The sequence below is a fragment of the Lithobates pipiens genome, unplaced genomic scaffold (genome assembly GCF_037356315.1).
Source record: "Lithobates pipiens isolate NorthernLeopardFrog02 unplaced genomic scaffold, aLitPip1_a1.2 Scaffold_16, whole genome shotgun sequence".
Taxonomy (NCBI): Eukaryota; Metazoa; Chordata; class Amphibia; order Anura; family Ranidae; genus Lithobates; species Lithobates pipiens.
Window position 1 is genome coordinate 308295901 of NW_027507748.1, and position 25652 is coordinate 308321552.

The 25652-nt window shown below is 43.1% G+C and overlaps 1 protein-coding gene across 8 annotated transcripts in view; it reads right to left on the reverse strand.

Moving 5' to 3' along the window:
- Positions 1-25652, reverse strand: part of CSDE1 (cold shock domain containing E1) — a 127653-nt gene that overhangs the window by 36418 nt on the left and 65583 nt on the right. For 4 of the 8 annotated variants that reach the window (XM_077481605.1, XM_077481600.1, XM_077481599.1 and 1 more), the window contains 7 exons: positions 17367-17495; positions 17165-17290; positions 16605-16817; positions 9308-9448; positions 6412-6474; positions 4678-4842; positions 1626-1733 (listed from right to left, as the gene is read on the reverse strand). In XM_077481605.1, coding sequence (XP_077337731.1) covers positions 1626-1733; positions 4678-4842; positions 6412-6474; positions 9308-9448; positions 16605-16817; positions 17165-17290; positions 17367-17495 — 945 coding nt within the window. The remainder of the gene's footprint in view (positions 1-1625; positions 1734-4677; positions 4843-6411; positions 6475-9307; positions 9449-16604; positions 16818-17164; positions 17291-17366; positions 17496-25652) is intronic. The other 4 variants (XM_077481602.1, XM_077481601.1, XM_077481597.1 and 1 more) reach the window with 2 other exon arrangements.

The window sequence follows — 25652 nt, forward strand, 5'->3', positions numbered from 1 at the left end:
GCATTCATCTTGCTAACAATTTTGACCAAAATTTCCTGTGCCTATGTAGTTCACACATCCCCAAAACAAACTATCCTCCTCCGTATCTTCCATCACAGGCCTTGTTCAGTCCTCAAAAAGTAGCGTTTATGGTTGCTGCCAAAAAGCAAAATTTTAGTCTCATCACAACAAATGATTTTGTGCCAGAAGGTTTGAGGCTTGTCTCTATTGCAAGTGGGATACTTTGTGGAAATTGCGTAGTAATGGCTTTATTCTGGCAACTCGACTATTCAGCCCATCCTTCAAATGCCTCCTTATTGTGCATCTTGAAACAGCCACACCACATGTTTTCAGAGTCCTGTATTTCACCTGAAGTGATTTGTGGGTTTTTATTTCAATGCCAAACAATTTTCATGGCAATTGTAGATTCAATTTTAGTTCTACCCGACCATGGGTTTGGTTAACAGAACCCCTAATTTTCTACTTGTAGATTAGAGTTTCAACACTACTGATTGGCATTCTCAATTCCCTAGATATCTTTGTATATCCCTTTCCTGTTTAATACAGTTCAGCTACCTTTTCCCGCAGATCCTTTGACAATTCTTTTTGCTTTCCCCATGACTCAGAATCCACAAACGTCAGTGCAGCACTGAATGTAAGATGCAAGTATCTGTCAGGAGTCCAGAAACTCATTGAACTTTCATATACACACCAATTACATACAAGCAAACAGATCACATATGAGGATGGTTACCTTTAAATAGCCAAACACCTTTGTGTCAACTTGTGTGTATGTTCTAAGGCAAAAATCACCAGGATATGTAAACTTTTGATCAGGGTCATTTGGGTAATTTCTATTATGATAAAAAAATTAAGTAAAAAAAAAAAAGTTGATTGATAATAAATGGTTTCAGCCAAACACTAACCATGGGCGAAAAAGGTTTGTTTTATCATTCAGATTCTCTGAAAAATGGCCAAGAAAGTATAAATTCTGCAAGGGTATGAAAACACATAGCATAAAAAAAAAAAAAAAAAAAAAAAAAAAAAAAATTATATACACACACACACACACACACACACACACACACACACACACACACACACACACACACACACACCCCCCCAACAACCACAACTGATCAGGCAGGGGAGGTAAAAGATCGGTAGACGCGTTTCACACAAACATGCCTGCCTCTCAATACCAGTTGCAGGGGTGTGTGTAATTTAAAAAACAAAAAAAAAAAAAAATGTGCATAAATCAAACTGCAAGAAATCAAACCAGGCTCCACCCATGCGTGACGGGACATATTCCAAATGACTAAATGTATGCTCAAATAGCCCTCGCACAAAGGTTGAATGCGTGGTATAGTAGTTGACTCAAAGCATGTACAACAAAAAAAAAAAAGGAACAAAAACACATTTGTGCATACTTATGGGGTGTCCATGCACAGAAATACACATGTTCATGTATGTGGTGACCTAGAACCCTAATGTGTTCCATCAGGTGGAGGTCAGGGCAGGCCAGTTCAAGTTCAACTATATTTGAACGGTTTTGCCAATTTACATTAGGAAATGGGGGATATACAGCAGCTTACAAAAACTAAAAAAATAAATAAAATAAAATAAAAATAGGATACAAGACTAACCTTATCCCCAACCTGGGGGGTAGAAGAACCTTCCAAATCCTTGAGGTGATAGGTGACAGTAAGTCGGATTCCACAGTCTTCATAAGAGATAATTCCTTCTTCACCCTCCTAATAGCAGTGAATAAATTGCAAGGTTATATTTACATTTTCAAGCCACATTACTTTTTAGGTATTAGGTGTTTACTAAAATCCTTTTTAACTTCATTCTCTAGCTCCATTATTGAATAAAGCACTTTCTGTTCGTGCATAACCAAGTCAAATGGTTGATGGTGAAGTATAGGTAGAAAGTGGCAATCAAATACTGACTCACATTTGAATAACTATGATCCGATAACCCAATAAGAATAGGTTCACACTATTGCGGGTATCACAACTGTTGCCGCACCAGCAACCACCCAAACCAACTCACAGCTCTTTAAAAATGTGCGGGGCTGTCAATCATTCCTAATGGCACCCCAACTCATTTAAAAACACAGCGTGTTTGCAGGAACTGCAGGGAAAAAAAAATATAAAAATCACATGATGCAAAATGAAACGCTGGCACAGCAGTCCGTTCCAATGAACTGGGTTGCCATGCCTGCACAAACTCAGCCCTCAAAAAGGCACAATAGTGTGACCCTAGCCCAATTTAAGTAATTCAAAAATAAATAAAAACTATTTGCATAAAAATGGTCAATTCATTTTTTCCTCACATTTTATTCCATTGGATTAACCTTCTGGGATATTACAGGAACCAATTAGGCTTGAGCACACTAATCATTTAAAATTTGTTTTACTGGAGGAAGATTGTTTTATTCATCTGACCAACCCCCTTGAAAGAAACATTACCTTTTAAGGTTTACGTCTGTTCCAGATGACATTCCTTTGGCATCAAGTCAGCTAAGGTAGCCTATGTCCTCATTTGGCCCCTTACCAGGTTGAGGATTTATAGGATAGATTTTGTGAACCAGTATTAATAAGGAAATCACTAGACCTAAAGTACACTTTTTTTTATTTACAGGTCTGATGGGGGAGAAACAATCCCTTGAACACGAGACAGCAAACCATTGCCCAGTCTGTTCGTTCAACGTCCCCTTAGACACCTGAGCCTTGATTGTTGTTCAGGACAACCTCAAAACACCACCTACCAAAAAGGCATGCAAGGAAAAACCTAGAAAAGATCCGATCTGAATCCAGCAGTAGCTGTTAGAGGTAGAAAAATCTTCGATTTTAGGTGGCTATAAACCTCAGACATGAAATATGAAAAAAGCATATCCCTCTATAGTGTGTACTTGTCTCAATTAAGAGCACTATGTATATTTTTTGTCTGCTGCTTCAGCCCTCTGCCATCAGCATTAATCACTTCTGACAAGTTTTCCAGGCACCAATAGGAAAAATGGAGACTGGGAGGGGCTCCAGTTGATATACAGCCTTAGGTGTGTTCCTGTGTGGAGGGGGGTATCCTTTCCCTCCAAGCTCACAGAGCTCTGCGGAGTGCAATTTCAACTCCCCCGCCGTCGCCCCTGACAGCTCCGGCAAGGTTTATAAATTGTGGATTTTTAAGGAATATAGGGAAAAGAAAACGACAGATAAACAGGTACAACTTATGTGGGAGGTGGTTTCGTCTGTGTATCACCTGAAGTTCAGTCACTTCACTGGGTATACGTAAGGATTTGAAAACACCAAGCTAAAAATATCAAAATAGAAAGGCTATCCAATCTCATAAGGACACAGAATGAAACCGAGCACGGACTGGTATAGGAGGGGTTATAGCCTCTAGGGGGCTGGTCTCTCGTTTTTGATTTAGGGTGGGGAGGTTAAATTTAAGGGGGAGGGGGTAAGAGATTAACTTTCACAGCCAGTGACCACGGTTGTGTGTTGGGGGTTAATAGTACTGACACCAGTGCTGAGGGATATCCACTGATACCAGTGGTGGTATTGTGCAGCCCCTCTGCATGTGTCAAGGGCTGTGCGTGCACCACTGCTTCACCACCACTATTTGTAAATGAAATGCCATTTTTTGAACAAGTGCATAAAAAAATAAAAATGAAATTAAATAAAAGTGATTTTTGCAACATAACATGGTAAAGCCAATAAAGGAGAAGTAGGCTGAAGCCCACTGTCAGCTGATGTCAGACCCAGGAAAGATCACAACCATTTAGTCAGGAACCACCCAGGAGCCTGGACTGGTACCTGGCTCAGGCTCTCTCTGCGAGGTGCTGAGAGCCTGAGCCAGCAGCTCCCACCCCCTCTACAGCCCAGCACTCCAGTGAGCACTGGGGGCGGGCAGCAGAGCATGGAGCTGGTGACTGACAATCACCAGCTCTCTGCACACGGAGCACTGAAGCCATCAGCAGTGTTTGATCGCTAGGTTCTCAGTCTTAGAGCCGACAGGGGACAGATGCAGCATTGGACAGATGGTGCATCCATCTAGTTATGACTATAAAAGAAAAAAAATCCCCAAAACTTCTTTTAGGATAAACACCTAAGCAGTGACAAAAGTTAAAAGCCAAAAAAGGTGGTCACATGTCGCACTCTAAACGGGCATCACAATTTTTCACTATCAATTTCAAGACAGGGTTGTTTTCAGATCCTGGAGTGGTGCAATAAAGAGCACAGACTTAAGCCATCTTTCGCTCATACATGTTCCAGTGATGGATGTGGACAAGCTGTACAAGAATGCCACATTATGTGCAATTTGGCAGCTGTGCCAGTCTTGGTGGCAGTCTCACTACAACATACATACAACATACCATTTTAGTCATGTTTACAGACCCTGTAATTGTGTTGATTAAAACTGGAAACATGCAGAACACACTTAAGAAATCTAAACGCCACAAAGAGCAAAGTAATGCTGGCTATAAGGAACGGTCAATATCTATTTAGTGACTAACTCACACCATGCAGAGCAGCTTACCTTCTCTTTTTTCTAGGTACAAAATTAAAAGGAAAAAAAGCAAGTGTAAATAAAAGTATGCATTGACTGCATATCTAAAAATTAAGGAAAAAGTGATCAATTCTCATTTGTTCTGAGGACAGGGTAGACAAACAGTTGAATGGCAGGTGCCATTACCTTTTCTTTTCCTTTGTTTGGACTGCTGGATTTAGCACTGGTAGCTGTAGCTTCTTTTTCAACAATACCAACAAAGCGATGATCTGATTGAGTGTGAAAGGAGACCGTTCCTTTAGGGAGCTTTTTAATTCTGATTGCATGATTTCTTTGAGCAGAAAGCATGTCCTGTAAGAAAGAAAAGGGTTAGATGGTTCGAAAAAACCGAATTAGGACACATACACACAGAGCATTTATAGCAAGAGAGCAGATATCAACATTTGCTGACCACTATACACGGTGGTGTCTCAAGAAGTTCTTCCTGGTGATAGAAATCTAGAAGAAAAGTTGGCCACATGACCATGCTCTCCTCCTGAAAGGGGGTAGGGAAGCAAAGAATAAACTTCATTCAATTTTAAAGTGGTTCTAAAGTCTAAACTTTAAAAGTAGACATTTTGTCAGAAAATGAAGTCTTGCTAGATCACTTCAGGCTGGCCCCTTTTACAGCTACAGCAATGTAAAACCTTACAAAATAAGTGCTTATACTGTTTAAAACCCAGTAAGGCACCATCTCACTCTCTGCACTTGGCCTCAAATCAGTGGGGGAAGACCAACGGAACACAAACTGTGCCAATAGAGGACAGATGGAGGGAGAAAAGAGAATCAAGAAAGCAAGAGGAGACAGGACAAACTTTGCTGCAAAATAAAAGTCACAATAAGCATTTGTTTCCTTTACTGCCAGAGGTTCTGCATTTTTATTTTCTTGCCCCTAGTGTGCATGGACCCTTAAGCCCGATACACACTGATCTTTTTTTTCGTTCAACCCACTGGGCAGTTAGAAAAAAAAAAAAACCCCCAAAAAAACCTGGAGCTCAGGAGTTGTCGCTGTACTAACAAATCAATGTCAGTACACCGATTCCCCCCCGCCACTGAACTCGTGTGTTCTGACAGGGAATAGGAAATGCACATTTCCAGCAAGGAGAAAACCAGGGCAATGCCGTAAGCATTTTACAGTACACACTCATTTTGGTAGCATAATTAAGGTGGAATTTATGTTCCTTGCTAAGCATCACCATCCCAGGGCTCTCTAGCTCCCTTAACTTCCTGCTTTCACAGGAAAAACTGAGGACAGTGGAGCAATAGACTTCTGCCATCAAATTTTGTGAGGAGGGTGCTTGTTTGGTGCTTACTAGAACTGTGAGCATTTATGAATGCACTCAGCTCAGGAATGCGCACACGGGTGCCTCCATAGCACCTGGCTTATTACAGGAAGCACCCAAGAGGGACATGCTGACAGCACCGGCAGGAACTGCCAGAAGAGGTGGCAATTGACATTTTCTGTGCAATATTGTTATACAGAGCAGGTAGGTATAAAATATATAAAAAAATATATATATATAAAATGTAGCCATTAATATTTTAAAAAAAGGGGGATGTAATAAATACAGTTGAGTAAAAGTACAGTTGAGTAGGTCACCAAGGACAGGAAGTGGTTGCTGCCAGGAACACCACGGCAAAATTAAAAGTGAAAATTCCCATTAAAAAAATTAAAATAAAAAGTCACCATATCAAAAAGCACTAAAAAGCTGCAATATATTTTTGCTTTAAATACATCAATTTCCCTCTGTGTCCTTCCAAAGCTGCAATAATGAAAAAGGTTCTTGGCTACGAAGGAAGATTTCTAGGTTTAATCTGACTCATTTATTTTTTTAAAGAAATGCATTAGCAGAGTAGAACATGGGAGCTACCAATGCTGACCTGTTTTAAAAGGTTGTTGTTCCAAGGCTTTTTCCAACCTTCACTACTTTGTGGATCGGTGACCTGGAACAAGCAAGTGTCTATCCAGCATTAAAGCATACGCTTGATTTCATTAAAGCAAATATAAGCATACATTTCCAAAAACAAATTAGTACCGGCAAGTCCCATATTTCCAACATAAGTGGACCATACATTAACATTGTCAACTTATTTTTAAAGCACAGGCCAAATGGCTGCAATTCTAATACGGGGTACCCTACCAAGCAAGTTCTAACCTACAAGCATGCAGTCAAGTCAGAGAAAGTTCCATTTCCCATGCTCCATGTCAGTGAAGCCAGGATCAGGATGACAACTTCAGAGCATGCATTTTAAAAATAAGTCAGCAATGGCAGATACCATATTATTTTGACAGCCTCCATTTTAGGTGCATTACAAAGGGTCCATGCACCCAAAAGCCAAATTTTCTCTCCATGGAAGCAGCTCACAGCTGCAAAATTACCAGAGCCATGGACAATTATTTATTTTACTGTACCCATTAAAAAATGTAGTGTCAGATGTGAAGCAAAATTTAGAGGCATTACTGTATCGGTTACACTTGCATAGACTCAAGTACTATTAACTTATCTTCCTTTCTACACAGAACACATACATTTTTGCTCAAGCATAATCTACAACTGACATTTCCTATTCTATTCTAAGTTACAGGTTCTGAGGTGAGAAAATTATACAAAATCTTGCATCGCAGCAGTACCTTTTTGATTGATTTGCAACATACTGGTTAGGTTCTTTCAATGTACTGCGCCATGCCAATGCACAATTACTTGATACCAGTGGTCTTTTTTTTAACCCCTTCACGCCGATTGTATGCAAAAATGGGGCCCTATTGGACTGGGCTTTTTTCAGTGGGGTCACATATTTGCACATCTCCTTTAGGGCTGGGAGCACACCGCTCTTCCAGCACAGCGCCCAGGGTCTCACCGAGAGCCCCGTAACGCTAGATTCCGGGTGACCTGATCGCTGTCTTGTCCATTCGCTGTGATACCAGAGGCCAAGACAGATTCACTGCATTTTTCTCTGTCCTCAGAGAAAAATAAATGTAAAAATGAAAATAAAAAATATCTAGATCAAGGTCTGATCTAGGTGAGCCCCAAGGTTAGTTAGGGTCAGTATTTTTTCGACAGGATTTTTTTTTAACCACTTGAGCCCCAGAGAAAATGTAGACCTTCTTCCCGGGCTATTTTTTGCGATAAGGCACTGTTACGTTATTTTAAAACAGACAATTGTGTGGTCGTGCAACGTTGCACCCAAAACAAATTTATTTCTGTAATAATTTTTGGGAGATAACTGGCTTAAACTTGAGATTTTAATTTGGGATATTATAGTAAAGAGTGAGAGAGGGGGTGTGGGGTGTCTGGGGTGTGTGTGTGTGTGTGTGTGTGTGTGTGTGTGTGTGTGTGTGTGTGTGTGTGTATTTTCACACACTCTCAACTATAATAAATATCCCAAATTGGAAAAAAAATAATAATAATAATTCTCAGTTTAAGCCGATATGCATTCATTTTTTTTCCCCAAAAAATCTCAATAAGCGTATATTGATTGCTGTGTGTAAAAAAGTTATAACGTCTACAAAGCCGGTTGATTTATGTTTGGGTTTTTTTACTTGGAATTCCAGTGCGACATTGCGGCGGATTGAGCGGAAGATTTAAAACCGTTAACATTTTACAGCGATCAAAGCTATAAATAGGCACGATTACTGTATAAACGTCACTGACAGGGAAGGGGTTAACACCATGGGCGATCAAGGGTTAAATGTGTTCTGTGGGGGATGGGACTGACTAGGGGAGAAAACTGATCGGTGTTTCTATATACTAGGAAGACATGATATGTCTCCTCTGACAGGATGTGGATCTGTGCATTTACACACAGATACACACTCATCCTTTGTCAAGAGCGATCGTGGGCACACTGATGCATTGGCTCAGTGATGCGGCGGGCACACGCATTGGCTCAGTGATGCGGCGGGCACTCCCCTATACTGGTATCAAGCTGAGGATGTCATGACATGAGATCCCATCTGCAGACATCATTTGACGACAGCCAGATAATGAAGTGGTTAATCAGTGTGTTTTAGGTAAAGAAAAAAAAAAAAAAAGAAAAATGCGCACCATTGTTTCTGGGCTGTACTGTAAGTACAAACACCAATACACATGTGGTATCACGGTGATTGTTGACTTTGGGTTCTGGTGGTAGGTTATGGTACTAGCCAAAAATAGAGTTACAAGTTTGTTTGTTTACCATTTTGGGCCAGTTTTCCTTAGATTCAATCAAAAACACCCCAGGAGATATTACCATTCACCACCAAATAAAAGCCCAATTTTTTCTGGGGAAAAAAAAAAAAAAAAAAAAAAAACACACACAAGGTATAATCCACCTGGATGCACAAAGTTGTGATGATATGTACAGTTTTACCAACACATGAAAAAATAAAAAAAATAAAAAGTTGCAAACTTGGGCTTAGGCATTAAGATTTGTTTCTACCCTTAGGCGTGAAGGGGTTAATGAAAATGGGTAGAATTTATAAAACAATTTTATAGTTGACCACAATATATTCATGGAGACGTGTCAAGCTGTTGCAGAAAAAAAAAACAAGAAAAAAACAAACAAAAAATAAACAAACACACGACAATATAACCTGTGCTGCCCCATTCGATTTCTCCCTTTCATGCATCTAGCATATCAGACTTTAAAAGGAGGAAGCCAATGAGTGGTCTCAGTTACTGCCCAGTAGTAATGTAGCAGCCATATTTAAGAACAGATGACAGAAATACTGATTGGTCAACTGTTAATAAATCGACAAAAGCAAAAACATTAGCTTGTGTTAGAACTATTTACTTACAGGGACCACAGTAAACTCTACTTCATCAGAAATGTGGAGCTGATTTCCATCCAGGACTTCACTGAAGTGAAAGAACATTCTAGCGTCCCGGTCAACACATTTTATAAAACCAAAACCATCCCTCATTGCTGCGATGACACCCTGTAAATGAAAAAAATTGGAATTTTGATGTACCTGTAAATGAAATATCTTGTTGAAGTACAGTACAGGACACAAGTTGATTTTGGCTCTTAGACCATGGGTTATAGGACAACCCCCCACCCTGTGTATACTTATATAAACCCATTCACTCCATTAAGGTCCAGTTTTTCAAGGAAAGTAGTAAGGAGGTAACAAAAAGAGGGGAGAGACCTGTGTCCTATACTGTACTGTAAAATATGGAGTTTACAGGTATTTCGAAATTCCTGTTTTTAAAGCAAACAGGATACAGGAGTCTATGCGAAGACCATGGGAAGTTCCCAAGCAATAGATAGAGGGATGAGCAACAAGATGGCAAAAATTGCAGCATTAGCCAATTAACAAGAAGGGCCAATGGACAGCAGAAGCACCTAATAGCCAAAGTATGGATCAGCAAAACAAACACACACAGATTTTAAAAAGCATGAACAGGCAGTGGCCTTGCAACCTTTGAAAAGGCATTACACTATATGCTTTGAAGGACCCAAGAATCCCAACCTCCAGGGGGAAGGAGTGCAGGTAGGGGAAAAAAATGAATAAAGGCAAAATTAACCACCCAGTTCGGTGGCAAGCAAGGAACGGAGTAATCTCCTGGAGAGACCTCATGCATTGTTGAATAAATATGGGGCACACTGCATGATTGTAATGCCTCATTCACACAGAGGTACCTGTTTCTACACTCAGGTGAAGGGCTATGTTTAGTGCAAGGATGCCATTCTGGCCCTAAGCTGGAGCAAATGTTCACCCCCCCCCCCCAGCTCCAAAAGGTGGGGCAGACCTTCAGTCTCAAGGAATTACACATAAGGTAGGTAGAGAAATCAACAGAAAAAAAAAAAAAAAAAAAAAAAAAGTTATTTTTGATAGTGGGGTAGGAACCTCCTTACCTCCCATAACCAACTCAGTAGCATTTCCCCCCAAAGTTGAGCTCGCCTTTAATAGTGAAACAAAAAAGGCAAGTTTCTCAAGCAGCATCAGTTGACCATGCTCTAGCCATAAAATTCTGTACATATGCACACAAAGTAAGGACATTCTGGAGATGCAAAGACATTGGTTGGGTTGCACACCAAGCTTATTGTACAGTAAATCTTCACAATCCTGTGTTTGTGTTCAAAGATGACGCATGCAATATACTTTATTTTGCTAGAAAAAAAAAAAAATTACTAAACCTCCAAACTTAGCAGGAGATACTAGGAAAAAAGTCCAATACCACTCATTTGTAAGATAAAAACACAAAAAGGACGATACCCAAATGATCAGGCGTGTAGTCTCCAATGATGTTCACATATGGTGGATTGCTTTCAATCCTTCATAGATCGATATTGCTCAAACAAAAGAAAGGACACTCATTACACAATAAAAAATAAATTAAAAAAAACGACATGTGAGTAATGAAACACAATTGCACTCACACATGCCCCATAATAAGATCACATTTTATCTCCTCACTTGGCTGTTCCTGCTCACATAGCACTGGGGTTACTGGAGGAGCCAGTGTGAGTGCAATTGTGTTTTATTACCCACATGTCGTTTTTAGTTTTCCTTATTTGCACAATGAGGTATGTCCTCTTGTTTGAGCAATATCGATCTATGAAGGATTGAAAGCAATCCACCATATGTGAACATCAGACTACACTCCCGATCATTTAGGCATATATATATATATATATATACACACACACACACACACACACACACACACACACACACACACACACACACATATACACACACACTTTTTTTCTTTTTTTTTATTGGATCACTGCTATATTAAGGTTGATGGTAGCGCTTTAATTTTTTTATATATACTTTGTGATAACAGCACATAACACAATAATAGTCACTATCATTTGATCATTTTAATATAAATTTAGGTTCACAATTTGCTAAAATCATTCACATCCGTGCCTTAGTCATTTTTATACATCAAGCAATACAAGTCTTCTAGACCTTATGATAAAGCTTCAATAGCCAAGCCGTCAAATTTAGACACTAAATTGGGGTGTAACGTAGGACCTTGCAAGATCGGGGGAAACGTGGAAGCGTCCATGGCCCGTCTATCGTCAGTCTCACAATCTCTGGGAACCCGAACCTTCTGGGCCTGGCTGGTGCCACTAGAATGACAGGACCCCCCTCTCTGAATCCTGCGCAACAAAATGTGGAAGGAGAGGGATCGGAGGGAAAGCATAAACCAGGGAGTACTGGCTCCATGGAACTATCAAAGCATCTGTTCCAATCGCCAGAGGATTGCTTGTTCAAGACACAAACTGCTGTAGCTTGTTGAGCCTGGATGCCAGTAGGTCGAACTCTGGCCATTCGACATTGGCACATTTCCTGGAACACCTCTGGCTGTAGGGACCATTCCCCTGGGTAGATCTGCTGGCGGCTGAGAGTCTGCCTTCCAGTTCTCTACTCCCAGTATTTGGACTGCTGATATCATTGGCACATGTCCCTCTGCTCAGGCTAGTATGTAGTTAACCTCCTTCAGAGCTGAACGACTCCTGGTACCGCCTTGATGGTTTATATAGGCCACTGCCGTGGCATTGTTGGACTGAACCCTAATGGGGCAGTCCTAAAGCTCCACCGTCCTGCCGGTAATTCTAGGACGTTGATGGGCAGGGTCTTTTGTCCCTCACCAATTCACCGAGCTGTAAGCCCATCTAGGGACACTCCCCAGTTTGTGAGAGACTGGCATCTGTTGTCAGTACTCTCCAAGTTACCGGGAGAAAGGATTTTCCCATTTTGCAGGTTCTGATCCTGCAACCACCAGTTTAGGCTTAAGCATGCCTGAAGAGATAAGCACATTGGATAATCCATGGGGTTTTCTTCCTCTGTTCCAAGCCAACCAGATGTCTTGTTGTAAAGGCCTGGAATGGAACTGGGCATAGGGCAGTGCCTTGGAGGATACCATCCTCCCTAGAAGACTCAGAGCTGGAGGGTTGTCTGGTGCCACTTATGACACACTTGATCCTTCAGGGCACATACACTTACGGGTGGCAAGAATACTCTTGCTTGGACCATGTTTAAAATCAGACCTAAATATCTTAGACTTTGAGCTGTGTATATTATGCTCTGTTCTAGAGCCTGCATTGAGTGATCTCTGCGTAGGAAGTCATCCAGATACCAGAGCACCAGGATCCCTTGGGCTATTAAAAGACCCAGTACTGGTACTAGGACCTTTGTTAACACCGAGAGAGGTGTAGCAAGCCCAAAGGGTACAGCCACAAACAGAAAAAGGATAACGTTCCTCTACTGCAAAACATAGGAAGCTCTAATGAGGCTGAAAGATGGGTATGTGCAAGTAGCCATCCTTTATATCGATGGAGGCTAAAAAGTCTCCCCTCTGGAGTGAGGATACTACTGAGTGGACAGACTCCATCCGAAAGCACTGTATCAGGGACCTTAGGTCCAAAATGGGCCATGTGTCCCTGTTTGGTTTCTGAACCATAAACAGGAAAACCTGTGCCCTTTTTGAATACAGGAATTTCTACAATCACTCCTTGATGCACTAGATGTAGTGCCTGAAGCAATAAGTTTTTTTGGAGGATCCGAGGGAACCCCCCGAACTCCAGCTTATAACCTCGGGATATAATTGAGGTGACCCACTCGTCCTGAATTGTTGTTTTCCAAATGTCTGTAAAGTGCAGCAGCCTTCTCCCACCTGATGGCGTGGGGGCATCCCCTTAAAAGGGAGGGATTGGTGCGGGGTTTAGAAGAATTTTGGAACCAGGGCTTTTTTGGCCCTAGCACCCTGTTGGCGGCGGAACCACAATGACACATTTGAGGAAGCAAATACCAAACCAAAGTGTAGCGCTTAACAAAGTTATGAATAGTCTAGTTAGTGCATCATCATACAGTTTAACCAAAACACCTTAAGTGTGACAATTCTTGAAAACTTGCATAGAAATAAAAAATACAGTCCAAACGAATAAAAATAAATTAAAAGTCTCTATGTGAGGAGTTGATCCAGTCCAAACGTGAAATACAGGTCACCATCCACCTTCTTAAATGAGACTAGCATGCAGGCACCCTGTGATGTTCCCGTCACCTTTAGAATTAAAGGCTTACCGGATAGTATGGATCCAAACGAATCTATATTCGAAGGATCATACAAGCTTATGACTTAGAAGCCAAAATTTGCAGGTGTAGATTTTCAAGGAAGTATCAACTCAGACTCCTCATAAAGTTGTCCCAACTAGTTGTTAAATCCACATCAGTATACTCCAGCTCAAAATGTTGAACTCATACAAAGGAAAAATAAGGAGCCACAATAGTGTAAATCCGTTTAAGAGAAAAAAATTTAATAAAAAAGTAATGAACTCACATGTAACCAAAGAAATCAAGCGCTTAATCCATAAAAACAGTGCTACAGCAGTAGTCCCGACGCGTTTCGTCCTCTACAGACGTCATCTGGATGACGTCTGTAGAGGACGAAACGCGTCGGGACTACTGCTGTAGCACTGTTTTTATGGATTAAGCGCTGTGAGTTCATTACTTTTTTATTACATTTTTTTCTCTTAAACGGATTTACACTATTGTGGCTCCTTATTTTTCCTTTGTATGAGTTCAACATTTTGAGCTGGAGTATACTGATGTGGATTTAACAACTAGTTGGGACAACTTTATGAGGAGTCTGAGTTGATACTTCCTTGAAAATCTACACCTGCAAATTTTGGCTTCTAAGTCATAAGCTTGTATGATCCTTCGAATATAGATTCGTTTGGATCCATACTATCCGGTAAGCCTTTAATTCTAAAGGTGACGGGAACATCACAGGGTGCCTGCATGCTAGTCTCATTTAAGAAGGTGGATGGTGACCTGTATTTCACGTTTGGACTGGATCAACTCCTCACATAGAGACTTTTAATTTATTTTTATTCGTTTGGACTGTATTTTTTATTTCTATGCAAGTTTTCAAGAATTGTCACACTTAAGGTGTTTTGGTTAAACTGTATGATGATGCACTAACTAGACTATTCATAACTTTGTTAAGCGCTACACTTTGGTTTGGTATTTGTTTTATTATTCACTGTTTTATCCTTGTGATTGTGTTAGCAGCTTTCTTTCTTTTTTGGATAGCGCAGTGTCACAGGGAAAGTTTTTTGGTCTATACATTTGAGGAAGCAGTCCCTGGGTTTTTAAATGAGGGACATTTGGTGCTTTTCTTTACAGAAAGTAGAGAACTCATCCCTACGAAAATCTTTTGGATATATTTTTCGAAGTGATCAATAAACATTCCCCATAAAAACAGGAAACCTTCCAATAACTTTTTACAAGTAAGCTCAGCTGATCAGTTCTTAAGCCTAGTATAAAAGTCTACACATATGTACAGAAAAAGAGAGCCAGATGAGAAACCTGCTGTATTGAATCCTTTAAAGTATCAACAGCATCCAGTGCCCAGAGGCAAAGTTACAGACAAAACCTCGCAGGATCTTGAGTCGTCTTTGTGGGGCTCAGGTAACATTTATCAAAGCATAAAAGCCTGTGTCAAATGAATCAGATGATTGGTCAATCCCTTGATTCATTTTGGGAACAGTTTGTGGGATTAGAGACCTGGAGCTCAGAGAGCTAAAACAAACCGTGCCATCCACCTTGCAGACACTGGCAAAAAACTGAAGTGCTTCCTGTATGGGAGGGGATTATACAGGGGGGTCACTTCCTGTCTGAAGACCTTTGGTCTACCAGTGTCCATTGACCTAATGGAGTATAACCCAGCAAGTAAAGAATATTAGCCTGACTGTGTCCCATGATGTACGAAAAAGAAAATTTGCCTCATTTACTTTTAAGAAGTTAAATCAACTTTTTGCAAAAAAAAATAAAAATTCAAGAAGGAAGGAAGGAAGGAAGGAAGGAAGGAAGGAAGGAAGAAGACTTGCTGCGGCCCGGGAACCAGGCTAGAGACGAGTGGTGGCCATACACAGCTACCACCAGCACTCCCATCCTTCACAAATCGGTCAGATAAGCGATGGGGAGGGGGGTGGCAACCTACCCGCCGCTTCTACAAATGATCCTGCGGCAAATCTGCCCACAGGACCACTTATTATAAAAAAATAAAAATAAAAAAAAATACCAGGGTTATGACAGCAGCTAGCCATTAAACAAATGACATTTCTACTATAGTGTGATCAGCATGTGGTCAATGCACAACCTCTGTCTGCATTACAATGATGGCAATGCATGGACTGACCCAATAAATTGCAGCACTGAAAAAGATTCTCAAAGCATACCCTAATGTCCACTTGCAGCAGATTGGCCAATCAACATATGGGGGTGAACACTCCACGGTAGAACCTCACTGATTACAGAGGCCATTACCCATAATAAAAATAAAAAGGGGGGGAATCATGAATACTTTCCCAATATTGCAGGGAAAAAAAAAATATTAGAGTTCCAGATGGCATAATAGGTATACTTTATTAAAAATATTGCAACAGTAAAATCAAGTAAGGCCGCACAAAAAACAAAAAGAAAAAAAATACAAAACGCAGTGGACATTGCCAGTATAACCTGGCCAACAGCTTGATGTCAGTATGCCAACATGGAATGGACAATGCGTGACCTGAACAGGTGGTTTTGTTCCCTTTGGGAGTAGGGACAAGCCATCTGAATGAATTGACATAGATTAAAGGAGCTAAACCATGTGAGCTCATCCTTACAGAGGAAAGGCAAACACAGGGGATAGAACTACACAAGTAACCAGGAAGGGGACATTTTTTTTATTTTTTTTTAAAAGCCTGGCGCCTCATGGTGTGGGCAGGGGCAGTCTCAGGAAAGCTCTTGCCAGTGTCCAATCATTTAAAAGGTAGTCGCATATAACCCATGGCCTAAGGATCAACTTATGTGTCCTGAACTGTACAATTAAGAACCTCAGAGCTACATCATTAGCAGGTGGCATGCATACATAATATATATATATATATATATATATATATATATATATATATATATATATATATATATATATATATATATATATATATTTTACAAGCAGGTATTGCTACAGTGTATAATATATGGGGGGGAAAAAGTGTTTTACCAAGAAAAAAGCATCAAGACTTGACACTAAACATTTTTCTTTAACTTTTTTACAACAAAACAGGAAGACCAAAAGTAAAAAACTAACCATCTCTCTGGACTCATTTGTAAACTGGAACGTATCAGAAATAACTTCGATGTTTGTGGAACGCTCAAGTTTGTCCCTTCGGTCGGTTGAAATATTGAACCGAACGTGATCGCCTTCTAAAAGGGTCACCTTAGACTTGGTATCTTTATCACCAAAGGGAAGCTCTTTAGGAATAACAAAATCAACCTTTATCCGTCCTGGTAGGGGATCATTCTGTTGGGAGTAAAGATCAAAAAAGAAAAGACAAAATTCACAAATTAATGTTGCACATAGCACCAGAGTATTTACAAATTTACCTGCCAAGGAGGCAGGGATGTGAAAATGATACTCTTCAGACAGTAGACATGTGATCAGACTAAAGTGCTGTCTGGGAGTACAGTACACCAAGTTCCAGAATAAATTGGGGGGGGGGGGGGGGGGGGTGATGGCAAACACTAAAACAGCTCACAGAAGCAGACTAAAAACATAGTAAACATGTTAAATTTAGAGTAAATGTGTCTTTAATACACACTACAGAGGAGAAGTATTGAAAAGACCTGATATTTATCAATATGCATTACTTGATTTTTGTTGGGTACTTTAGGGATAACTTTGGTAACTGTTCCTTCAAAATGTTCAATGCTGATATCTTCAAATATAACAGTTCCTTGAGGTAGAAGCCTTACATCAGTTGCTACTTCTTTACCCTACAGGGAAAAAAAAAATTTAAATCAGAAAAGCCCAGGTAGCACAACAGAAGGTAAAACCATAAAGTATGCTTACATTTCGATCTTTGATGGTGAACTCCACATCATCGCCTGGTTGTAAGGCTTCAAGGTCCCCTTTAAATTCACTGTAGTGAAAGAATATCTCCTTTACAACATCCCCTCTTTCAATAAACCCAAAGGCTTCCTAGGGAAAAAAAAAAATATATATACCAGCTGGGACTATTTTATAGCACAAAGCAAGGGTATGTGCAGCATATAGATCTCTTCATTCAATCATAACATACAGGAGGACAGATTGAAAGAAACATTGTCATTTCTCTTTTCACCTCCTCGTGCCAAATCCTTTATTGCATCCCACATTGCTTGGGGTACTTTGGGTCAAGTAGGGATGGTTTATCCCATTTTGACTGCAAATGTAGCCTAGAAACAATCTTCCTACACAAACTGGTGTTAGTTGCTCATTTGCAGCCAGGGTGGATAAAAAAAAAAAAAATAAAAAAAAAAATAAATAAATAAAAAAAATAAATAGTATTTTATTAAAATACTATTGGAGTAAAATTCTCCACAGTAACCATGAGATAAAACAAAGTCCAGGAATATCCCTATCCCATTGTTCTGCAAATCTATGTGCACTACAAACTGTACGATTAAATAGATTACGATATCGCCGTTTTCCTAACCTGACAGCTTATTCTAAAAAGGGAACCTTTCATTTTGTTTGTAAACATTAAAAGATTCTGCCTACCAGCAAGAAGTGCTTACATTTAAAGGGCACCTGTCATTTCAGATCCATCATGGCAGCACCTGTTAGCTGGCATCCACTCACCAGCTGCACATACCTCACCTTGTGTCACTGTCGCATCACCAGCCGTCCCATTAAAGTGAATGATGGGACCGACGGTGAGTCAAGAGGGACAGAGGAGGAACCGCTGCAAGACAGACGACCGTTGCTCAAAAAAAATAAAAAATAAATAGGACTTTTGTACTCACCGTAAAATACTTTTCTCTAAAGTTCATTGATGGACACAGTGCCTTTAATCTTGACCTTAGGGTAAGAGTGCCACCTTCAGGAGAGGACTAGGCAGAACATAAAAAAAAAAAAAAAAAAAAAAGGGACAGCAAAACTGCATAGTACCGCCCAGGGGGCAGTCCTACTGGCTATAACCCCTCACTCTGCTTCCAGCAGCTCAGTTAGTCAAAAAGCAGGACATAAATAGATGGGGTGGGTGCTGTGTCCGTCAATGAACTTCAGAGAAAAGGATTTTACGGTGAATACAAAAATCCTATTTTCTTCTTCGTTCATTGACTGACACAATACCTCTCGACCTTAGGGACGTCCCCAAGCAGTGTAAAAAAAAAAAACAAGGGGTGGGAACAGCAAGAAAACTCCACCGCTAACAAGAACTCCTCAGAGGAGTTGCAACCTTAAACAGCCGCCCGCAAAACCTTGCGGGCGAAGCAAGCTTCCGAAGATGCGATCACATCAACCATGTAAAATTCAGTGAAAGTGAACGGACGAACAGGTCGCAGCCTTACGCTCCTGGGAAAGGGGCGCTTTATGACGAAAGCCCAGGAGGCACCAATTGCCCTGGTCGAATGTGCCGTGACAGGAAAGGGGGGCGCCCGACCCCTTATGGCACACGCCTGGAAGATCTGTCTGATCCACCCAGAAATGGTGGGCAACGAGACCGCCAGGCCCTTCTTCAGACCAGCCACCAACACAGAGTCCGACCTCCGGAAAGGAGCTGTAGCAGGCAGCAGCAGAGCCCGGATCACATCCAAAGAATGCAAAGCAACCTCTTTGGGATGTAACGGCCGAGGACATAAGCACGGAAGCACAACCTCATTTAGATGAAAGGCTGAAACGACCTTTGGAAGAAATTAAGGCTGCGGATACAGCACCGCCTTATCCTTGTGGAGGATAAAGTAGGGAGACTTGCATGACAAGGCCGCCAACTCAGAAACTCTCCTGGCAGATGCAATAGCCACTAGAAAGACTAGAGTATCAATAAGGAGATCTCCCTAATGTTTTCAAACTGCGGTTTCTGAAGCACAGAGCGCACCAGACTCAAATCCCACGGACAGTAAAGCAGGATGAAGTATTAGACCTTGAAACAGAGGGTTCTCTCCCATAGGTAGCCACCAAGGAACATCCGCCACCATTCATACTATGTCGGCGTACCAAGGACGTTGAGGCTGATCTAGGACAATCAGAATCACCAGAATACCCTCGGCCTTCACTTTGCATAGCAGATGTGGTAGAAGTCTGAGTGGGGGGGGGCATAAATCAGCCGATAATACCCCCATGGAGCCACCAACGCATCTGACACGTCCACCCAAGGAGCCTTTGACCTGGCCACAAACCTCTGTACCTTCTGATCAAGTCGGGAGGCCAAGAGATCCACATCTGTTGTGCCCCACCTTAGGCAAAGGAGCTGAAATACATCCGGATGCAGCGACCATTAACCCCTGGTCCAGCAGCTGACGTCTTAGGTAATCCTCCTGCCAGTTTTCCACACCCTACAGAGCCGGCACGCACCGCTCTGCCCACTGCAGAATGTGAGCGACCTACAGCGCTGCAGCCGAGCTCCTTGATGGTTAACATACGCCATCTCCGTGGCGGCGTCTGACTGGATCCTGACCAGACCCCCCTGCAGCCTCTGACCATGTGGTGAGGATCCGCCTGATCGCCCGAAGCTCCAGCACATTGAATGGCAGGCGGGATTCTTCTTGCAATCCTATTGCAGCCAGTGACCCTGGGCTGACTATGCCCCAAACTCCTCCCCAGCTGGTCAGGCTGGCGTCCGTTGTGATCACCTTCCGATGAAAAAGGAAGGAACGACTTCCTGGGCCACAGGGCCAGAGACCTCAGCCACCAGAGAAAGGAATCCCTGACAAGCTGGATCACCCGAATTTGACAATTCAGGGATGTCAGATTTGTCCCATTTGGACAGGATCTTTTTCTGCAAGATTCAAGTGTGGAATTGAGCATACGGTACCGGCCTTGAAAGTGGCTACCTCGAGACCTAGAACTCGCATGCAAAAACACAGCGACGACCACCTACGGGACACCAATAACTTCACTGCAGCTTGAAGAGTCTGCAGCTTGTCTCGCCTCTGAGTGCAGAATCAACCCAGGTACTCCAGGCGTTGAGTATGCACCAACACCGACTTCTGAGGGTTCAACACCCAAACACCAGGAGAGTCTGTACGGTGATCGCCACATTCTCCCTTAAATCCGAGCCAGAAGCTGCTCTCAGGAGGACATCCAGGTAACCCACATTTGCGATCCCTCATTGTCTCAGCAATGCCAGAATTGGGGCTAGCACCTTGGTGAAAACCATTGGTGCTGTTGCTAGGCCAAAAAGGGAGAGCTACAAATTGATAGTGCTCGTCCCCAACCACAAACCATAGAAACGCCTGACGCATATGGGGACATGCAAGTATGCGTCCTTGATGTCCAAGGATGCCAAGAAATCCCCCTGATGGAGTGCAGCGACCATGGAGCCAACCAATTCCATCCTGAACCTTTACAAAGCCGTTGAGGGCCTTGAGATCCAGGACCGGACAGATCCCTTCCTTCTTTGGGACTACAGATTGAGTAGAATCCCTGAAACCTTTCTGGCATCGACACAGGTACTAACACCCCGATCAGCAGCAGGTCCTGTACTGCCCTGAACAGGGCATCCAGACGAGCCGAAAAAGATGAAGGTTGGAGGGGAAAAAAAAAACACACCACGAAAGAAGGAAAGAGAAAGAAGGAAAGAGAAAGAAGGAAAGAGAAAGAAGGAAAGAGAAAGAAGGAAAGAGAAAGAACATTCGTAGACCCACTGGTCGGCTCCGGGCTGCAAACTCCTGAAGGTGACCCCCCACCCGAGAGTTGGGCGGGGGCAAACCTTCATGCAGCAACAGATTTGATCGCAGGCTTGTGAAACCAGGGACACTTGTCCCTCAGCGGGCACCTTGTCAGACTGCTTCTGAACGGAAAAGGAGGGCCCCTGGCTACAGCGCGTCTCCTTACCCTTCCTGGACTGTGGGAGCAAAGTACTCTTTCCCCCAGTAACATTCTTGATGTCACCCAGTGAGGCTCCAAATAGCCTCTTCCTCTGGAAGGGCAAATCCGCCAGCGCTTTCTGAGATGCCTGGCCCACAGACCAAGCATTTGAGCCAAAACCGGTGATGTAACACCACAGCTGATGAGGCTCTAGAAAGCAATGGGGGCGTATTTAAGACCGCATCACTGGCATACTTCAGGCCCTGCACCAACTGGTCTGCCAGTCCCATGCAGACCGGGGAAACTGCTTCTCCAACTTGCGGTGCAACAACTTGGCCCATTCAGTAAGCATCTGTGACACCAGGGCTGTGGCTAACACTGGCCGTAATGCTTACCTCACCACCGTAAAACTGGACCCTTCGGCCCTTCTGCCGGCAGGGTCCTTGAAAGCAGGGGTCCCTTGAACCGGAATTATGGTTACCTTATTTAACCTGGATGGGGGTCAATGACAAGAGATGTCCATTTCTTCAGGAAACTCCCCCCCCCCCCCCCCCCCGCACCCACATGCCGCTCCACCCCGTCAACAAAGGACTCCAGGACCACCAACAGAGCGTCCATAGGCACCGCAAGTGCAGGGGAACCAGTTGCAATCACAGGGATGTCTGGGGAAGAAGCGCCAGCTTCTGACACCATTCTGACCCACTCTCGCCTGTCACCACTAGGGACCCAAGGCAAGCCACACAAAATGCCCACCCTCCTAGCTGCTACAGACTGAGGGGCACCCTGCATGACTCACCACCCTGACCCAGGTACTGCACTGTGCTGCCGCCCTACGCTCTCCCCTGTGGCAGCCTCGAGGTGTTCTCTGTTTCCCGCTGTTCCAGACTGAACTAGCAGCCCAGGGCTAGAGTACTGTAAAACAAAAACGGAGGCTACTAGAAAACGGCTGCCTCAGCAAAAAACATCAGAGTGCCTGGAAAATGGCTGCAGTTGGAGCGACAGCCAGTCTCCACATGGCAACAGATACCCAAAAACTGACCTAAAACCAGGGAAATACTAGTGGACTACCAACTGCTCAGCGCAGCCCCTTGCCAGGATCCAGAACCCCCACCCCCCCCCCCCCCCCCCCAGAGGGCCCTTGGCAAGGTTCGTGCACTGCACCCCCTATGCCCAGTCACAGCGGTCCATCAGCATGGGGAGGAGGGAAGGGCCAGGGAGAGGAGAGAGACAGCTGCTCCACCCTGCAGAGGCGCATTCCACGGACAAACCCATCACCCGAGCAGTACGGGATGGCTGTTGGCCACGGCACACGGACAGCAGTAGCACGGTCACGTGTCCCCCGGAGCATATAGCTTGCCGGCTGCCCCTGGATCAGATGGGGCAGCACGTAGCCAAGGTCTGCACACGCTCAATGGCCAGGCTGGGGAGACTACCAGGATCCATATTATCCAGTCTGTGACCCAGCTGTTAATTGTAGATCACAGGAATCAAAAAGCAGAAGAAAAAGAAAAAAATTCCAAGGACCAGTGGTCCTCACAGGGAGCCAGGTCCTTCTATACTAGGCAGAAAAACTGAGCTGATGAAAGCAGACTGAGGAAATATAGCCAGTAGTACCACTGTGCAGTTTTGCCATTTTTATATGTTCTGCCTAGTCCTCTCCTGAAGGTGGCAATATAACCCTAATGTCAAGATTAAAGGTGCTGTGTCAGTCAACGAACGAAAGAAATGATGATTTAAATAGAGTAGATTTAAACAAAGCATTTTTACAAGTGATTTCAATAGACTATTTAAATCAAATCCACCCTGTCTGCAGCCAATGTAATGTGCACCTACCAACATTTGGTGGGCACCTTTGTTTAATAGTATGAGCAATAGTATTAGCATTCAGGTAAGATGCTTAAGTGAGGATTTAGTTTTTTAATGCAGGTGCATTTGACCCATTTTGCATTCTCAGACTTTCATGGTTACTGAAGCAGTTCAGCAAAAAACAAAGAAGCCAGTTGACAAAATAGGATTATTTGTACTTCCCGTAAAATACTTTTCCCTGTAATTCACAGACTGACACAGCTTCTTCTCTTTAGACCATTGGGTTGTTATGCCACCTTCAGAAGACTAGGCATTACATGTTAACATGCGATAATAAAACTAGAACCTTCTAGTTCCGCCCAAGAGGCGGTCCCTTAGGCAACAACCCCTCAGCATGCTACTGCAGCCTCAGTACGTCAACAAGCAGTATAACGTAAAGAAAAATATGACAGATGGGTGTTTCATTCAGTGAATTACAGAGAAAAAGATTTTACAGTGAGTACAAAAATTGCAACTATACAGCCGCCTGCAAAACTTTGTGGCCAAAACAGGCATCACTCGATTCACTGACATCTACCTTGTAGAACTTTGTAAACGCGTGGACTGATGATCAGGTCACCACTTTACACACTTGAGCGACAGATGCTTGATGTCGGAAGGCCCAAGACGTTCCGATTGACTCCTCGTGGAGTGGGCCATGACCGGAAAGGGGGCACCTGCTCCTTCATGGCGTAGGCTTGTACTACAATCTGTCTGAACCACCTGAAAATGATGGCAGACGAGACCGCCATGCCTTTTTTTTTGGACCAGCCACTGAAACAAACAAGGAGTCTGACTTCCGAAAGGGAGACATAGACAAATACACCCTCAGAGCCCGAACCACGTCCAGGGAATGAAGGGCCACCTCCTTAGGATGTGTTGGCTTAGGACACACAGATGATAACACAATGTCTTCATTGATGTGAAACGCCGAAACCACCTTCGGCAGGTCATATGTGTGCCCTGGAGCATAAAAGCTCACCGACTACCTCTGGAGGTTTCATTGTGGCCGACCCAGCGCGGCGCTCTGGTCTGCACATGCTTGATGGCCAGGCTGGGGAGACTACAAGGATAAGGGTATCCAGCCCGTCACCCAGCCAGCTGTTGATAGCAGATCACAGGATCTATTATCTTGCACAAAAAGCCAAGCTTCTGCAGGGGAAAAAAAAGAACCGATGGGCCTGTCAGGGTTCCTAGGTTCTTCTTCACTAGGCAAAATAAAACTGAGGCTGCAGTAGTATGCCGAGGGGTTGTTACTTAAGGGACAGCCCCTTGAGCGGAACTAGAAAGTTGTAGTTTTATTATCACATGTTAACATGTAATGCCTAGTCTTCTCCTGAAGGTGCCATAACCCAATGCTCCAAAGAGAAGAAGCTGTGTCAGTCGGTGAATATAAGAGAAAATGACCAGTTACACTTACCGGTAACGTCTTTTCTAGGAAATCTTCCAGGACGGCACACCTGAGAGATGACTGGTCCACCTGACAGGAAACACAATCAACAACAAGTTTAAAAGTCCCCACCCCTCCCTCAGACCCTCAGTTATGGTAAAGAAAATCCCACACCAGTGTCAGAGGGAACATTCTGTGAGGAATCAATATACCACACCAATAAAATAAGGGTAGGGAAGTAGGCCTGCCGTCCTGGAAGATTTCCTAGAAAAGACGTTACCGGTAAGTGTAACTGGTCATTTTCTCCAGTCATCTTCCAGGACGGCACACCTGAGAGGATAAGCAAGAAGTTTAGGCCTACCTTTAGGGTGGGACAACCGCTTGTAGGACCTTCCTGCCAAATGCCAAATCCTGAGGGGACAACAGCTCCACTCTGTAGTGCCTCAGAAAAGTTCTATGGCTCGTCCATGTTGCTGCTTTGCAGAACTGGTCGATTGAGGCGCCTGCCCTTTCTGCCCAGGAGGTCGCTAGGGATCTGGCTGAATGCGCCTTAAGGCGGGTTGGTACTGGTTTACCCGCCTGTCTATAAGCGATGGATATGGTTTGTCTAACCCATCTGGCTATCATCGTTTTAGATGCTTGTAGACCCTTTCTCTTCCCTGAGAAGGTGATCAATAAATGACTGGATCTCCTAAAGTCTCTCACCCTTTCTAAATAGACTAGGAGACAACGTCTGACATCTAAGAAATGGAATCTTTCCTCCTCCTTATTCTTAGGATTCTGACAAAAGGACGGGAGAATAAACTCCTGTGTTCTGTGAAATAATGAAGCTACCTTTGGCAAATAAAGAGGATCCTGAGTGAGGATTACCCTATCCTCTAGGATGCGCAAAAACAGCTCTTTAATCGACAGAGCCTGTATATCACACACCCTTCTGGCCGTAGTGATAGCCAGAAGGAAGGCCAACTTAAACTCTTATCATTTAACAGAAATTTGAGCCACCGGCTCAAAAGGCCCCCTTGTTAGGGCATCTAATACCAGGGACAGGTCCCATGGAGGGCAACTGACCGACTTAATTGGGACTACCCTTTCCCTGGCCGACAAAAATCTTT